Source organism: Carassius carassius, chromosome 1 (assembly GCF_963082965.1).
Source record: "Carassius carassius chromosome 1, fCarCar2.1, whole genome shotgun sequence".
Classification (NCBI taxonomy): domain Eukaryota; kingdom Metazoa; phylum Chordata; class Actinopteri; order Cypriniformes; family Cyprinidae; genus Carassius; species Carassius carassius.
The window spans coordinates 46,824,041-46,842,540 of record NC_081755.1 but is presented as its reverse complement, the minus strand read 5'-3'; the positions used below and the strand labels follow the sequence as shown (position 1 = coordinate 46,842,540).

The following is an 18,500-nucleotide window of genomic DNA, read 5'->3' as shown; positions in this document are numbered from 1 at the left end:
AAAGATGATATCCCCATTTACATTGAACTTTGCAGCGCCGCAACTTTACAGTTACTGTTTATGCTCAAACAGCAACATTACACACTAACTCATGTTAAAAATGTTAAATCGCAATCAACCACCCCTTTAAATTGTTGAGTTTTGTCAGTTGCTAACATGATTAAGCCCATTTCTAGCATGTTTCTAGCATTATTAGCACATAGCATATTAAAATGTTAGTATTTTGTCATTTTATTATTTTTTTAAATATGTAGATATCAATTAATTTAGTTGTTTTTGTATTTTTGGTATTTTTACTTTTTTCAATAAAAAGTCTAAACAGATTTTATTTCAAAATCAAAAATAAAAATCTTTATTTCAAACAAAATTTTAGGTTTTATTTTAGCTTTATTTATTTCATATTTTATGTTTTATTTTCTTTCTTTCTTTTTTATGGGTTTTGTTTTAGTTTAACTTTATATATTATATTATATATATATTTATATATATATAACAGTTTCCACACAAATATGAAGCAGCACAACTGTTTTCAACATTGATAATAATAAATGTTTTATGAGGAGCAAATCAGTAAATTAGAATGAGTTCTGAAGGATCATGTGACACTGAAAACTGGAGTAATGATGCTAAAAATTCAGCTTTGATATATATATATATATATATATATATATATATATATATATATATATATTGTAATGATAATTCACAATTGATCTATTTTTATTGTACTTTTAATAAAACAAATTTGACCTTGGACACAAAACCAGTCATAATTGACATTTATACATTATCTAGAAGCTGAATAAATAAGCTTTCCATTCTTATTTGGTTTGTTAGGACAATATTTGGCCGAGATACAACTGGAAAAATCTGGAAAATCTGGGATCTGAGGGTTAAAAAAAAAAAAATCTAAATACTAAGAAAATCGTCTTTAAAGTTGTCCAAATGACGTTCTTAGCAATGCATATTATAAATAAAAAATTAAGTGTTGATATATTAACTGTATGAAATTTACAAAATATATTCATGGAATATGATCTTTACTTATTATCCTACTGATTCTTGTCATAAAAGAAAAATCGATAATTTTGACCCATACAATGTATTTCTGGCTATTGCTACAAATATAGCTGTGCTACTTATGACTGCTTTTGTGCTCCAGGGTCACAAATACAGCTCACTGAGCAGAAGTGCATACATTGCGGGTCTGTTCCTTATGCAGACCTATCATACGACTTCAGAAGACTTGCAATACAGTGCATAAGATACATTATGATGCTTATTTAGTCTGTTTTAAAGCTGATCGCCATCCATTTTTGTTGCATAGGCCTACAGTCTGGTCCAAAGATCAAAGTCAAACATACAGGTTTGGACTGACATGACGGTGAGTAAACGTAAATGAGTGTCTCATTCTCACCTCACCAGATATTGAGACAATCTTAACACCGCTGAGATGCGCCAATGATATCTGAGCTAGGTCACATTCCCCTTCAGGCTCAATCCGTTTTTCCTCTAAAAGGTGAACGCAGTGCGTCGTGGGACGGCGTGCTTCATTAGAGGAGTTCAAGAGGCGCCGCGACTCTCTTCCCCCGCAAGGTTTGCGTCTTTCAGGAAACTACAAAGCAATATACCGCATAAACGCTGAGGCGCGCCAGTGTTTCCCACGTCACGATGGGGCTCGGGCTTCAGATGTGTTCTTTACGCTCGGATGTGTTGGCCTGCTGGGACGCTGTCAGAGGAAACCGCCCGTCTGTCTCTCTGGAGGCCCACTAAATGTTTCTGATCTGACTGTGGGCTGGCGCTCGAGAATAAGACAACAGATTCAGCTCAGCATAAGGTGTGAGAAATCTGTGATGCATCATTTCCACAGTGTCAGCCGAGGAAAGCCTTGTGGGTTTTCCTCTGCTTGTCTCTCACTCTTTCTCTCTATCTGCTGGTATCAGTCTCTTTTTTGGACTCCACTCTTATAGTCTGTAGTCGACTTTCACTCTGAACAGCGATTAGCACTCAAGACAGAGTTTCCAGACAGAGTCTGTTACAGACTTTATTACAGATATGTATCTCTTACAGAAGGACACACTCGTCTACAGATCTGTTTAAAAACAGACAGATGTTCAGATGGACAGACAGACAGGTGACATAAGATTCAAACAACAGGCCTGAGAGAAGGAGGAGAGACTACACAGATCTGTGTATGTTTCTTAAGGACAGACTCTATTTCTCTCTGTCTCGTTAATGTTGAGGCCTTACTGCACTACAGATACTTCAGTACCGAATAGAGATCCACCAGCAGACAACAAAGCAGGAAGATTCACAGAAAATTCACAGACCTTAGAAAAATGAACTTTTTTACAGCTTTTCTCCAACAACCAGTCCAGAAAAAAGGTGGTGAGATTCCGAAAGGTTCTCCTCATAATGTGACAAATGTTAACATAGGTGTGTGTTGGCAATAAGATTCATAAGAATTATATAAGAGGAAGCAGGAGTTAATAACTGGTCGCAGCATGTGACTGTATGCTGGCACTTCAGTCGCGTGTGTAAATGACACACACTGACAAACATGAGAGATGAGAGAAGAAAACTAAACAGTGAGATAGAGACACACACCTGCTCGCTGAGGGGTTGATGAATTTGACTCAAAACACAAACACAAAGAGATGCTGCCAAACGACTAATTAGCAAACAATGGACGGATGAGAGCCACTTCTCCAGCAGCTCTGCTGATACCTGCCTTATTTCTATTAGCGCTGAATCATATGTCCCCGAAGCTCTCCAGAGATCAGAGAGGCCTTACATTCATGAAATCATACTCAGACACAATGTTTTCATCAGCGCTTGCTCAATATAATCACGATCAGAAACTGCACTAAGATAAGCTGCCTGTCAGTCAAATGTATTGATTCTTTGATTTATCAGAAAATAATAATAATAATAATAATAAAAGCATTTATATATTAATAAAATATTCAATTAAATCGCCATTTAATGGACACTAAAATGTAATCAAACAATGAATGAACATCAACCATCAACTAACCTTACATTAATTTGCTATTAATATAATACAAATATTATAACAATATTAATAATATATATATATATATATATATATATATATATATATATATATATATATATATATATATATATATATATATATATATATATATATATATATATCAGTTCTTCTTCTCCTTAGCTCAGGTAAGACCCCTCTGACTTTGTCTGTGGTTCAGGAGTGGCTTAACAAGAGGAATACAACAACTGTAGCCAAATTCCTTAACATGTCTGTATGCCTTGACCCCAGCCTCAGTCCATTCCTTGTGAAGTTCACTCAAATTCTTGAATTGATTTTTCTTGACAATCCTCATAAGGCTATGGTTCTCTCGGTTGGTTGTGCATCTTTTTCTTCCACACTTTTTCCTTCCACTCAACTTTCTGTTAACATGCTTGGATACAGCACTCTGTGAACAGCTTCTTTGGCAATTAATGTTTGTGGCTTACCCTCCTTGTGACGGGTATCAATGATTGTCTTCTGGACAACTGTCAGATCAGCAGTCTTCCCCATGATTGTGTAGCCTAGTGCACCAAACTGAGAGACCATTTTGAAGGCTCAGGAAACCTTGGCAGGTGTTTTGAGTTTATTAGCTGATTGGCATGTCACCATATTCTAATTGGTTGAGATTTTTTGTTAAATGTCAGCCAAAATCATCACAATTAAAATAACCAAAGACTTAAACTACTTCAGTCTGTGTGCACTGAATTTATTTGATACACAAGTTTCACAATTTGAGTTGAATAACTGAAATAAATTAACTTTTCCACAGCAGCCTAATTCATTGAGATGCACCTGTGTATATATATATATATAATACTATATATATATATATATATATATATATATATATATATAATACTGAATGGATACAAATAAATATTATTTAAAAAATAATTAGAAACTAATTAAATTTGATTCATTAAAGATTAAAAAAGTTGTATATTTTCATCATTAGACCCAGTAAGGTGTAGTTGAGGTTGTCCAGCTGTGATAATGTAAACACAGGGTGATGGGGCTGGTAATGAAGGCAGTGTTTCTGCAGTCAGTAACACCGGTGCATGTGGGAGGGGAATGTAATGATGGCGTGTCTGTGTTTTTATAATGCTGCTGTCAGGAAGAGGCACTGATCTCATTTCCAGCGGCGTAGGTGATGAGTGTATTCGCTGACAGGTGAAACTCTCTCTCTGCTACTTTTATCTCTTGAGAAATCTCAGGTTCCTATAAACATTTATGAATTTAATAACTCAACAATTATTCTGCGTCAAAATGGGAATTGACAGATCACAGAACCAGTCACAGTTATTAATATGCCAGAGAGGAAACACACTGGGATACTAACAGCTATAGCAGATGTGTCGACAAAACTTTGTTTAACTCTATAGTCTGAACTAAACTAGAGACAGCAGACTGACCAATAGGAATCCAGAATACCAGAGAGTCATGCAATAAAATGTTTTGTGCTACAGTTGAATTAACACCATTTTCCCAATGAAAGTCTTTGGTGTATATGAAAACTTTATTTATTAAATAAATTATTTAATGTTTTTTCCCCCTCCAAAATGAAAAATTTCCCCTGAAACCCATTCTTCCCGATGTCACTAAAGCCACATAAGTTTAACCAATAGCCAATAACACTGCATAACATTCACAATTCAGTTATCCAGTTATAATGCACAACACAATAATAATTGCACTGTGTGTGTGTGTGTGTGTGTGTACGCGCACATCTCTGTGTAAAACTGCGAAGGAGACACTCACTCCAGCACTAGTACCATCTCACCCCTCTGTGATGGAGAACTTTAATATACCTTCTAGAGGACTAATTTAATTTCACCTGATATTTCCATAAGCAGCTCAACCCCCCTGCATGCGAGACGGAGAAATCATGAAGTTGATGGATCTCATCTCCTCTCTTGTCTCGCTTTATCTCCCCTCCTCTGCTTCTCTTTATATCAAACACAAAATTAAGTCTTCTGTCAATGGCTGGGCCATTGGAAACAGTCATTAAGCTTCACCGTAACGAGACATTCAGATTCCTGTCTAAAAATAAACCCAATAAAGGTCAGACCTTTGCGTTTCATCACTGTCTGTTTTAAACAGCACATAACCATTGAACGATTGAATGTTTTCTCTCATATCGTCTTGTTTCTGCTCTCTGTTTCTCTGTGAGTTTGAAGCAGATGGTGTGTAAAGCAGCACAGAGCGCTTTAATACTCTACAACTATCCTCCAGAGATGCTACGATCTGTCTGAGAGACAAACACAGCATCTCACAGGATCAGCGAACAGACGCTACACATTTCTGAAACACGAGCTCCGGCGGCAAACAGGTCAGCAGATACTCAGCAAACTCACGGCTTTCATCAGACAGAGATAAAAGCGAAGAGGGAAACCACTAAGCTTCAGGAGTTCGCTAGACATAAGGCACTAAGACATCCTGATAAATCAGATTAGATCTCAAGTGTTTCTTCTGAATGGCAAAGGGACGAAATGGGAAACAACTGGATGTAGAAATCTCAATACAAACTCAAACATTTCTCATCAAAATCTCCCAATATTAAATAATTTGGCTGCAATATATATAGTGTCTCTCTTCCAGTAGATTTTTGGAGAAACATCTGAGAAGAACTGAGAAATGAAGAACAACTCTGATAACTGATCTCTCAACAGAAGCTGCTGAAATGCAAAGAGAGAGAGAGAGAGAGAGAGAGAGAGATATCAACAATGTCTCATATTGTGCCCAGATTTGCTAAGATACTAGTCAGTCTTCAAAGTTTGATACAGAGACATCTTCAGAGTTTGATACAGAGACATAACTGAGGAATAATATGTTCCTCTGATCACTGTCTTGCAACATAATTTCCAGAAACAATCAAACTAGAAGAGAAAGTAGATCTCTGTCATTGTTTCTCCTAGACCTCAGTGACATTAAACCGAGACCTATGCAAAAGTCATCTGCTTCTCAGTTGTTTCTCCTGACAAAAAAAAAAAAGAGAGAGAGACTCCAATAATCTCACACATCTTATCTAGAGTTTTAAGTAGAGATCTCAATAGTGTCTCAAACTGTGCTCATATATTCAGAGACACCAAGGTCAAGAAATAAATATTTGAGCTGAGACATAACTGAGTAATAATCTGATCACTGTCTTGCAACATAAGTTCCAGAAACACACACTGGAAAGAAAAATCACAAATGAGATCTAATTAATTTCTCAATTGTTTCTCAATCAGATTAAATGGAGACGTTTGCTGAAGTCACCTTCTTCTCAGATGTTTCTCCTGCCAAAAAGACCCTAGCAATCTACTCTAAAGTTTTCAAAGAGATCTCAGCCATTTGTCAAACTGTGCTCAGATACCAAAGTCAGTCTTCAAAAGTCACAGATATCAGTGTGAATTCAAACATTTCTCATCAAAATCTTTCAAGGTCAAATAATCTGGCTGCTATCCATATTTTCTTTCTCCCAGATAATTTTAAGAGAAACATCTGAAGAGATCTCAACAAACTGTGCTCAGATTAGCCAAGAAACCAAAGTCTCCAAAAGCCAATGCAAACACCAACATCTCTCATTAAATTCTATCACGATCTCATAATCTGGCTATTTTCTGTCTACGTACAGATTTTAGGAGAAATATTTTAGATGATACTGGGACATACCTCATAAATCAGTATTAAAACTTTATACTCTGATTACTGATATCTCATCATTAGATAAAAAACACTGTCATTTCAAAGAAAAATAACAAATTAGATTTATTTAATGTCTCAATTGTTTCTACTAGATTTCAATGAGTTTAAATTGAGACTTGAGCAAAGCACTCCTGATTATCATACGTTCCTCCTGACAAAGATTCCCAGTTATCTCACGTGTCTCCACTAAAGTTTTAACAGTCTTAATCAGTTTTTTTCTTTTTTCTATTATATTTCTATGAGATTAACTGGAGACTTTTACTGAATCTCCTGCTTCTTAAATGTTTCTCTTAAGAAAAGGACCCCAGTAATCTCATACATCTCCTCTAGAGTTCAACAAATAGATCTCCAAAATGTCTCAGACTGTGCTCAGATTTACCAAAATGTTCTTTCTCCCAACAGATTTTAGGAGCAACCAAGATTTTAGATGAAACCAAGATGGCGGCGAGTCCAGGCGCAGCGTCTTCTCTCTGTCCCGACAGAACGGCGTTTTCGTGTTTTTTTGTCTTGTGAGTCGCAGTGTTTGTGTACGTCATTGTCGCTTCTACCTGTCTGTAAGCGCAAATACAGTCGCGAGTTTCTGCTCGATGTCGGCAGAACCGCATTTTTACAGTTAAACTCCAGCTGCGGGATCTCGGTCTGCTACGGAGGCCTTCAACATCACCGACCCCCACTACTGCATCTCGCCCACAGCAGAGGTGCCACAAGTGGTGTGAGAGGAAGCAGAAGAGGGGTAAGCGCGGAGGTATCCGGGCTAGGCTAACGGCTAACCCACACAAGCCATCTATCCCCACCATCGTACTGGCTAACGTACGCTCGTTGGACAATAAACTGGACTACATTAGATTACTACGCTCAACTCAGAGGACTGTAAGAGACTGTTGTGTTTTTGTGTTCACGGAAACATGGCTCAGCAACAGCGTTCCAGACGGCACTATTCAGCTCGACCAGCTGACGTGCTATCGAGCGGACAGAGCTCTCGGGCTTTGTGTTTACATCAATGACGCGTGGTGCCGCGATACTGTTGTGATCTGCAAACACTGCTCACCCCTGGTGGAGTTTATGATTATTAAGTGCCGGCCGTTCTATCTGCCGAGGGAATATACTGCTATACTGCTCATTTTGGTGTATATTGCCCCGTTCAACATCATCAGCAACAGGAACGACGCACTAAATGAACTGTACCAGCACATCAGTGAGCAGCAGACAGCACACCCCGATGCTTTTCTCATCATAGCTGGGGATTTCAACCATGCTGACCTAAAGAGTGTGTTTCCAAAAATACACCAACACATTAACTTTTCAACACGAGGTAATAACATTTTGGACCTTGTTTACACCACACAGAGAGGAGCTTACAAAGCCCTCCCCCTCCCCCACCTCGGAGCCTCAGACCACATCACTGTCATGCTAATGCCTGCATACAGACCACTCATTAAAGCCGCGAAACCAGTTTACAAACAGATTAATGTGTGGCCAGAAGGATCATCAGAGGTTCTTGAAGACTGCTTCAACACAACTGACTGGGACATGTTTAAGCAGGCTGCCACATGCAATAACACAACTGACCTCCAGGAGTACTCAGAGACTGTCACTGCCTACATCAACAAGTGTGTTGATGATGTTACGGTCACAAAAACCATCACTGTCCGGGCCAACCAGAAGCCATGGATGACAGGGCAGGTCTACAGACTCCTGAAGACACGGAACGCTTCCTTCAGAGCTGGAGATGAGGTGGGCCTGAGAACAGCTAGGGCCAACCTGTCCCCTGGCATCAGAGAGGCTAAGAGACAGCACTCCAGGAGGATAGCTCATCAATTCAGCGACAGCAGAAACACTAGGAACCTGTGGCAGGGGATACAGACCATTACAGACTACAAGCCCCCACCACGGACCTGTGACAACAACATCTCTCTGCTGAACGAGCTGAACACCTTCTTCGCTCGCTTTGAGCAACAAAACAGCACCACTGCACTGAAGACTCCACCTCCTCCTGGTGACCAGGTGATGACGCTGACCCCAGACAGCGTGAGGAGATCCTTCAGCAGGATCAATGCACGCAAAGCTCCGGGTCCTGACAACATCCCTGGGTGTGTACTGGAAGACTGTGCAGCAGAACTCACTGATGTCTTCACAGACATTTTCAACATCTCACTGAGTCAGGCTGTTGTTCCCACATGTTTCAAAACTACCACCATCATTCCAGTTCCGAAGAAGCCATCTCCATCCTGCTTCAATGACTACCGTCCTGTTGCACTTACCCCCATCCTCATGAAGTGCTTTGAACGGCTAGTCATGCACCACAGCAAGTCTGCCCCCCCCCCCCCCCCCCTCCATGGACCCCTTCCAGTTTGCATATCGGTCCAGCCGGTCGACCGATGATGCCATCGCCACTGCCGTCCACTCAGCACTCACACATCTGGACAAAAAGGGCTCATATGTCAGAATGCTGTTCATTGACTTCAGTTCAGCATTCAACACAATCATCCCTCAACAGCTCATTTACAAACTGATTCAGCTCGGATTCAACACTTCGCTGTGCAACTGGCTGTTGGACTTTCTGACTGGAAGACCTCAGGCAGTACAGGTCGGCAGCTACACATCCAACACCATCACATTGAACACTGGGGCCCCCCCAAGGATATGTGCTGAGCCCCCTCCGCTTCACTCTGCTGACCCATGACTGCACACCATCACACAACTCCAACCTCTTTATTAAGTTTGCAGATGACACGACTGTGGTGGGTGTCATTAGCAACAAAGATGAGACAAACTACAGGAGTGAGGTGAGCCGCCTGGCCAAGTGGTGCAGTGACAACAATCTTTCTCTGAACATGGAGAAGACAAAGGAGATTGTTGTAGACTTCAGGAGAGCACACACTCAGCACATTCCTCTGATCATCAACGGTGCGACTGTGGAGAGAAGGAGCAGCACCAAGTTCCTGGTTGTGCACATCTCAGAGGACCTCTCCTGGACTGAAAACACCGCAGCACTGGCCATGAAATCACAACAGCATCTCTACTTCCTCCGCAAACTGAGGAGAGCCAGAGCCCCGGCCCCCATCATGTACACCTTCTACAGAGGCACCATCGAGAGCATCCTGTCGAGCTGCATCACTGTGTGGTATGGCGCCTGCAACGCGTCCTGCCGAAAGACTCCACTACCTCATCAGTCAGTTAAATAAAATAACTGCTCTTGAACCCTTTGTCACTTGTCACTTTAATCAGACTTAATAAGATATTTTTAATAAGGGATTTTATTTGCACTAAATCTTTTATCTGCACTGTTGTTCACTTCATTGATTTGCACTATATCTGTCATTTGCCTTGCGCTGCTTTATTTAACTTTATTTTTAATTTTATTATATGCCTTTTTTTTTACATTCCCTTATTGTATAGTTGTTTCTACATTTTATATTTGATCTAGATTTTTTAGGCTTTAATGTTAATGTTATCTGTATGCACCGGGGTCTGAGAGTAACGCAATTTCGATTCTCTGTATGTATGTACTGTACATGTGGAAATTGACAATAAAGCAGACTTGAACTTGAACTTGAACATTTGAGCTAACACTAGGACATAAATGAGCAATAAAATGTTTCTCTGGCAATCTTCTCAGTGATCTCTTAAATTCCAGAAACACTCAGACTGGAAAGAAAGAGAGTAAATAAGATCTCTTAATTGTCTCAGTTGTTTCTCCTATATTTGAATCAGATTAAATGGAAATGTTTGCAGAAGTCACCTGCTTCTCAGATGTTTCTAATATACCCTAGTAATCTCTGCCTCAGAAGAGATCTCAACAATGTCTCAAGCTGCGCTCAGATTTACCACCAAAGTCTGTAAGCAAAAGTCAGAGACCTCAATATAATTCAAATATCTCTCATCAAATTTCCAAGATCAAGCAACCTGAGCTGACAGGTTTTATGAGAAGCATCTGAGAAAATAATGAGATGTACATATAGAGAAATTCATTAAATGTTGAAAGCTGTTTCTCTTAACAAAAAAAGACATCTCACACGTGTCTCCTCTAAAGCTTCAGAAGAGATCTCAAACCGAAGTCTGCAATCAAGTCAAAGATCTCGATATGACCTCAAACATCAAAATCAAATATACCACAATCATTTGACAGCTCTAGACTCTTTTTATTCCTTCAAACTGAAGCTCCTGATCTTTGAAGGGGGAAACCTTTGAGAAATAATGTTTTCCTCCGGGAATGAGCTCCACATGTCAGCATGTGTGTGTGTGTATGTGTGTGTGATGAAGAGGTTCCTGTACTCACAGTGTGTGTGAGTGAGGGGTGTAATCTCCTCAGTGAAGTCGTCCGCAGGGTATCTCCCTCCTCCTCTTCCTCTGATGAAGAGCTGCAGAAAACACAAGGCAGTCTGGAAACAAGGACAGCACGGGAATGAGAGAGCGTGTGTGGGAGAACGAGAGAAAGGAAGAAGAGAGAGAGAGAGAGAGAGAGAGAGAGAGAGAGAGAGAGAGAGAATGATTGGTCTGTTGCTCTATGAGAGGGAGTGTGTGTGTAGATGGAGAGATAGATGATCTCACGTCAGACAGATCAGTGAACGTTAGTGTAATGTTTGAGGTGATGCAGGCACACATTCTGAAACAAATAGTTCTGGCTCTGAAATCACCTGAAGAAAAGATATATATTCAATATACACACTCTACTGTTCAAAAGTTTGGGGTCGCTAAGATTTGTAACAGAAGACTCTTCAGCTCACAAAGGCTGCATTTATTTAATTAAAAATTTACAGTAAAATCATTAATATTGTGAAATAATATTACTATTTTAAATAACTCTTTTCGATTTGAATATATCGTAAAGTGTAATTTATTTCTGTGATGTAAAGCTATATTTTCAGCATCATTACTGCAGTCTTCAGTGTCACATGATCCTTCAGAAATCACTCTGATATTCTGATTTGCTGCTCAAGATACATTTCTGATTATTATTAATGTTGTGCTGCCAAATATTTTTGTGGAATCCTTGACAAATGTCATTTTCCAGAATGATTTGATGAATGGAATGTTCAAAAGATCAGCATTATTTGAAACAGAAATCTTTTGTAACACTACTAATTTCTTTGCAGTCTCTTTTCATCAGTTAAATGCATCATTACTAAACAAAAGTATACATTTCTGAACATCTGAACAGTATGTTGTGATTTTCTAGCATTTAGATGCGTTCTGCATCTAGATCATGCATTCTGATTCTGATCACTTCGTAAAGTAAGAGTATAGAGAGAATGACAGAAAAAGACATTAAAAGGATCTCCGGTTAGTTTGCCAAACTGGTCTAGATATGATGTCAATACCCCTTCTAAGTAAGGCGCTTAGTTAAAAATACATGAAACGCGTTCATGATTAAGAAAAATAAAAAAGCACGATCACTACTTTTTTCAGCTTTTCTGTACTATGGGCCGTTGATAGTTGATGACGCATGACGGTCCTGAGCACGGCAGAGCGCCAAACTAAAACGCGGGCAGTTCGACACACTCTTCTTCTACAGTTCCGTTGGACACACCTAGAGAGATAAAATGCCACACTGTGTTGCTGTTGGTTGTGATGCCCATTCGAAGACAAACGAGAGCGGTGATTTGACCTTCCACTGTTTTCCTAGTTCTGATGCAAAGAGAAGAAAACAATGGGAAGATGCTTGTGGGCGAGTGAAACTCCCCAATTACCCGCGGCTCTGTTCTCGACACTTTAGCCCTGATTCATTTGAGGATTTTGATCGCCGACAGCTGATGAACGAGCTCATGGGGGTTCGTGGTTACAGGCGAGTACTTAAACCGAATGCAATACCCACGATTTTTCCTCACAAGAATGCTAAACGTCCGCGTATTTCAAGTGTAAATCGTGAACAGAAACGGCTAAGGCAAGAGACGCTGGATAGCATGCTAAGTAGCACTAGCGCTTGTGTCTCCACTAGTTGTGCAGAGGAAATCATGGACCGTGTCGAACCAGACAACCATGCACTTATCGAGGCTGTAATGGAAGATAAAAGCGTCCAGTGTTCTCCGATTAAAGTTAATGCAGAGACTCAGACAGATTTCGGCCTATACCAGTTGGATGCAGCTGTACAGTGGCCAGCTGACGCACACTACCAGGCGGCGACCGACCATAGTAGTTACGCACGTAAACATGAGTTGGTAGTGGAGGATGACAACTCTCAAGATCTGTTCTTATCAGATAATGAACCTAGCGATCTGTCTCAGTCACAGCGTAGTCTATTTGATCCGGATTACACTGCAAGTGCATCAGAGTCCTCTCAAAGTGAAAGTACACAGGGCTCACGACCTTCAATTAATTCACATGTTGAAGGAATTAGCACTAGAGTTTTTCTAGTTTTTGAGGAGCAGTTACAGCAATTGCTTCGACATTGTTCAAAGTGTGGCTCCCTTATTGTTCAGGAAGATATGAGAGAGCTACACAATGATGGATCACAATTGACATTAGAACTCACATGCATTAATGGCTGCAGTTACAGATGGCAAAGTCAGCCTCCTGGAAAACACTGCAAAGGAATAGGAAACCTGCTCTTATCAGCGTCAGTCTTCTTCAGTGGGATCCATTTTGCGAAATTTGAGCACTTCTGTAACAATATGAACCTGAAGACAATAAGTGCTGATACATATGCAACACTGAGGAAGAGGTACATGTTTCCTGTGATTGAAAAAACATGGAATAAAGAGCAGAGTGCTGTGTTAACCACAATGACGAACCAGCAAGAAGTTGTGCTCTGTGGAGATGGCCGGTGTGACTCTCCTGGTCACTCAGCTAAATACTGCACGTACACCTTTATGGATGCACTGACTGAGAAGGTAGTGGACTTTAAAGTTGTAAGTTGCACCCAAGTGTCAAGCTCCAACACAATGGAGATCAAGGGTTTCAAAGATGCTCTACAAACAATTGAAGAGAATGGAGTTAAGGTGAGCACCATCTCCACTGACCGCCACCCTCAAATTGTGAAAGAAATGAGGGTAAACAATCCTGAAAAACATCATCAATTTGACCCATGGCATGTGGCCAAAGGCCTATCAAAAAAATTAGCGAAGGCAGCAAAGACAAAGGAATGTGAAGGCCTGGCAGAGTGGATAACATCCATCATAAATCATTTGTGGTGGTGTGCACAAACATGTGAGGGTAATGCTGAACTGTTGAGAGAGAAGTGGGTCTCCATAGTACACCATGTTACCAACAGTCATGATTGGCCTGGGAACAGGTACTACCACAAATGTCCACACGAGCCCCTTGACGAGGCAGTCCAAAGAGGAAAGCTGTGGCTGAAGCCGGGATCTGTTGCACACAACAGTCTTGTGAAGACTGTGACAGACAAGCGGCTTTTAAAAGACTTGGATCACTTAACGGAGCACGTCCACACAACAACACTAGAGGTATGATCAAGTATAGACATAAGATATTATAAGTAGGCATGATTTCCATTGCAGAGTGTAATTCAATTGTAATTGTTCTCATTTCAAATTATATTTTGTTTAAGGTGTATCACTCCATGTATCTGAAATACCTCCCAAAGAGAACGCATTTTGGATATGATGTGATGGTTCATGCCTCTATGCTTGCTGCCCTGGATCATAACAACAATGTGAACAAGGAACAGGTGAGTGATCATTCCAACTCATTGCACAGTATTTTGCATTGTGACATCAGTCTGTGGCCCCATTTACACGAAGGGAAGACGCAGATATTTCCCTGTGGTTTGGCCTCTCATTTACACGAATACACCGTTTTTATCACAGAAAACTATTATTTATAAAAACTCCGGCCAAAGTGGAGATTTCTGATAACGGCGGTTATGTGTTGTTGTGTCAACTAGGAGAAACAGGGTTTAAGGTACTCAAACGTCACATTACGCGCCAGAAAATGCTTAACGTCATGTGAGCGCCCTATGTTTGGGTAGTTGACGTGACGTGGCTTTTTCACCGTCACAGAAGATAAAAATATTTTTTCACATTTTCATCATTAAAGGGATAGTTCGCCCAAAAATTAAAATTCTGTCATCATTTACTCACCCTCAAGTTGTTTCAAACCTGTATGAATTTCTTTTTTCTGCTGAACACAAAAGAAGATATTTTGAAAAATGTCGGTAACCAGACAGTTGATGGACCCCATTGACTTCCATAGTATTTTGTTTTCCTACTATGGGGTCCATCAACTGTCTGGTTACCGACATTTTTCAAAATATCTTCTTTTGTGTTCAGCAGAAAAAAGAAATTCATACAGGTTTGAAACAACTTGAGGGTGAGTAAATGATTACAGTATTTTCATTTTTGGGCAGACTATCCCTTTAATAATACTGTAAATGATTACACATTTTCTTGTTTTACATGAATTTGTTGTTTTAATACCAAAGTTATTTTTTTACAACTTTGAGCCAAATCTCAAAATTGTCCGATGGTGTGACGGTAGACAAAATTATTTCATAAATATTTACTTTTATAAATAAAGAAAATAATGTTTTAAAATCTTAATGAATACTCCATGCATAATTGTGCAAGTGTCTATTTCACCAAGTGACCATCACTTTTCCTATACATACATTTCTTAAAGTTTGTCACAGAATGCAATATGCAATAACCTGATATTAAGTTATTTTGCCTTTTTTGTTTTTGAATAGGCTGTTTATCAAGATGGGGAGAGCGTGGGTGAACCCAAATTCAAAATCGCTTGGAGCAAAGTCCACAAGACCTTCAGAGCAAAACCTGTGATGACAGAAAAGGACTACAGCTACATGACTGCCATGATGGAAGATGTTCTCTCCTCTGATTTCGATCCAAACCAGGCAGTGGACATGAGTTTCAACCAAAGACACATCATGGCTCCACAGGTGACACTGTCAAGATCACAGATCATTTTGCAATCATTTCAGAATTCACGCTTTAAATAGCTGCGAATCTCTGGCACGTGTTTGTTTATTCAGTTATCAGTGATGTAGGAAAGCAAACCTGTATTTATAAATATCTAAACTTGTAAATATGTACATAACAACTGTGTTCAACAGTTTGATTTGGTGTGTCTTGGTATATTATATGTTGGTGTATAAACATCTAAATCTGTGAATATGTACATAACTGTGCTTTATTGTAGTATTGTGTGGACCTTGGAGGGAGGGGGAGCTACTGATTGATACACACACACCTGCTTTTGTATAGGGAATAAATTGTGATGGTCCCAAAGGAATTCTGGTCTTGAAAATTATTTCTCTTCATTTCACAGGAAACTTCTACTTTGAGTATGGGAAGTGTGCACTTTTGACACCTCTGATAATACACAATGAACACACCATTGTAGTTTAAATGCTCAGCTGCTTTAATTTTGAATTATTTTTAGCAGTTTGTTTTTTGCAAGTTCAGTCTATGCATAGTTAAAAATTCCTCCATGCCTCCTCTACTTCTCCCTGATTGTCTGCATGTTCAAATCCTGTATAGGCTCCACTTGGTTCGGGATAGACATTTCTTATTTTGTTCACTGCACATGAGGGAATGATTCTGCGGACTCTTCTCCCCAGCCAGCCATGCATCCACCATGTAAACTGGCGATAGGAAGAATATCTGTAAGACCTAAAGCCAAAATTTTACACTAAATGTTATAAAAGGGTGAATCAAGGTTTGCCTCAAGCCAATACATGCCAGCCAATAATGTTTGCGCTGTATTATTGTCTAATGCTTTATTACTGGAAAAACTTTCAGTGTTGGCCAAACTATGTAAGGTATTATGTATAGCGAGGCGGTTTATAGCGAATAACAACCCCGACGCGAAGCGGAGCTTGAATCAGCCTGAAGGGGTTGTTATTCGCAAATTATAACAACCGCCTCGCTATACATAATCCCGCTTATTACATGGCTACCTACAAAATAAATAAATAATTTGACACAAATTATAAATTTAAACGGGAGTTTATTGATTTAAAACGATTGCATTGCTTCCGCAAAAGAAAATAGTCCGTTCCGCGTCCATAGCAATGTGCTGTTTTCATGGCAATGGTGTGTTATACTTCGCAGCGGTCTGTTATCAAGAAATAACATGTTATATAATTCTAAACAAATATGTTCATGTTAGACCTGCCTGTTAGTAACTGCATCGCGGCTGGGTAAACCAGCGCTCCATCTGTCATGGAGACTGACGAGGGCAGCCCACAGTACATCTGGATTGAGACAAACTGCCTCAAAATTAGGATGGGCAATGATGCATGGTAAATCTGCAAACAAGTACCCTGTTCTTAGGCTATAATATGCATTTACTGTGGTAGATTACTTCAAAATTCTTCAGGCCAATATAGCTTCCCTAGCTAGCTAGCTGCTACCTTACCCTGGACTGCTGCTGATATGAAGTGGAGTTCCTTACAGCAAACACTCTCCCTCTCAGTAAGCATCGGTAAACAATTGCCACAACCACACCAATGCGTGTGCCCTACTCTCTCTTCCTGCTCATCCTCACCTACGGCTATGAGATTATTATCATCCTGTGAACCTTCCTCCGTATTTGCGACACGTTCAGGCTCAAACTGAAAAGGGTGAACGGCAGACATTTCGCTTACGCGCCTTGTGTTTGTAGCGCGCTGGGCCTGGGACCATTCTACGTCACGGCCCAGAATGCAATGGGTAAAAACAACAATGGCGGCTTACAGGTAAAAACTTTATTTAAAAATATCTCGCTACAACGTAAACATCGGGTGTGTTATTATATCACGTTTGTGGCGCAAATGGTATCGCTAACCCAATAAGGCTAAGTTGTCAAACTAACCGGAGATCCCTTTAAAAGAGAGATAAAGCAGTGTGAAAGAGGATGTGAGATTCCCGATCGCACGCACACACACACACACACACCCGTGTTATCATCCTAAATGGCTCCAAATTCAATTAAAAAGAAGAACTGCCAATTAGAGGTGTGTTATGATCCGAGAACAATGAAATAACCTGTGATTCATCAGCTGGAGCTCCCGGAAGGACTCATCCATTCACACACACACCTGAACAAACATATGCATGTCTGCAAACACACTCGCTTGGCATTTACCTCTTTCTCAGCCGAGTCAGCCAGCCTGCGGCAAGAACACAGCGAGAAAACACACACACACACACATACACACACATACATGTTAGTAAACCAGACGGATATAAACTCAGACAGACTCGACTTCCCATTTCTGAAATGTGAAATATTTGGTGCAGTGTTGTATTGGAATCATTCTTAAATTACCCACAATGCATCTGCATGAAGAAAGAGAGGCCCAATGACAGACTGAAGATCATTCTCGCATCAATAAGGCAAAAGAGAGTTCAATCTGTGACCGGATGGGGTCAGTACATTTTTATTCTTTCTTTTTTTTTCTAAAAAAAAAATAAAAACTTATTCAGCAAGGATGTCTTAAATTGTTAAGAAGTGATAGCAAAGATTTATATTGTTAGAAAAGATTTACATTTTGAATAAATGCTGTTATTTTTTAACTTAACTTTTATTGCAGTTTACCCAAAAATATTTGGCAGCACAACTGTTGCCGACATTGAAAATTCTAATAATAACTCAGCATATCAGACTAATTTCTGAAGGATCATGTGACACTGAAGACTGGAGGAATGGCTGATGGAAATTCAGCTTTGATCACAGGATTAAATTAGATTTGAATGTATATAAAATATAAAAAATTTATTTTACATCATCATAATATTTTACAATATTAAATTTTTTCAATGTATTTTCAATGTAAATCGTTCTGATCCCAAACTTT

General features: G+C 39.6%; 1 protein-coding gene across 3 annotated transcripts in view; it reads right to left on the bottom strand.

The window, feature by feature from the left end:
* Positions 1-17,927, bottom strand: part of rbfox3b (RNA binding fox-1 homolog 3b) — a 245,994-nt gene extending 228,067 nt beyond the window's left edge. For 2 of the 3 annotated variants that reach the window (XM_059561859.1, XM_059561902.1), the window contains exon 1: positions 11,021-11,138. Coding sequence is in view for 1 of the 3 variants with exons in the window: in XM_059561849.1 (XP_059417832.1) it covers positions 11,025-11,127; positions 17,789-17,916 (231 nt within the window). In the remaining 2 variants the exon portion in view is untranslated. Of the gene's footprint in view, positions 1-11,020; positions 11,139-17,788 lie in introns of those variants that run through there. The other variant, XM_059561849.1, reaches the window with a different exon arrangement.
* Positions 17,928-18,500: the final 573 nt, after the last annotated feature.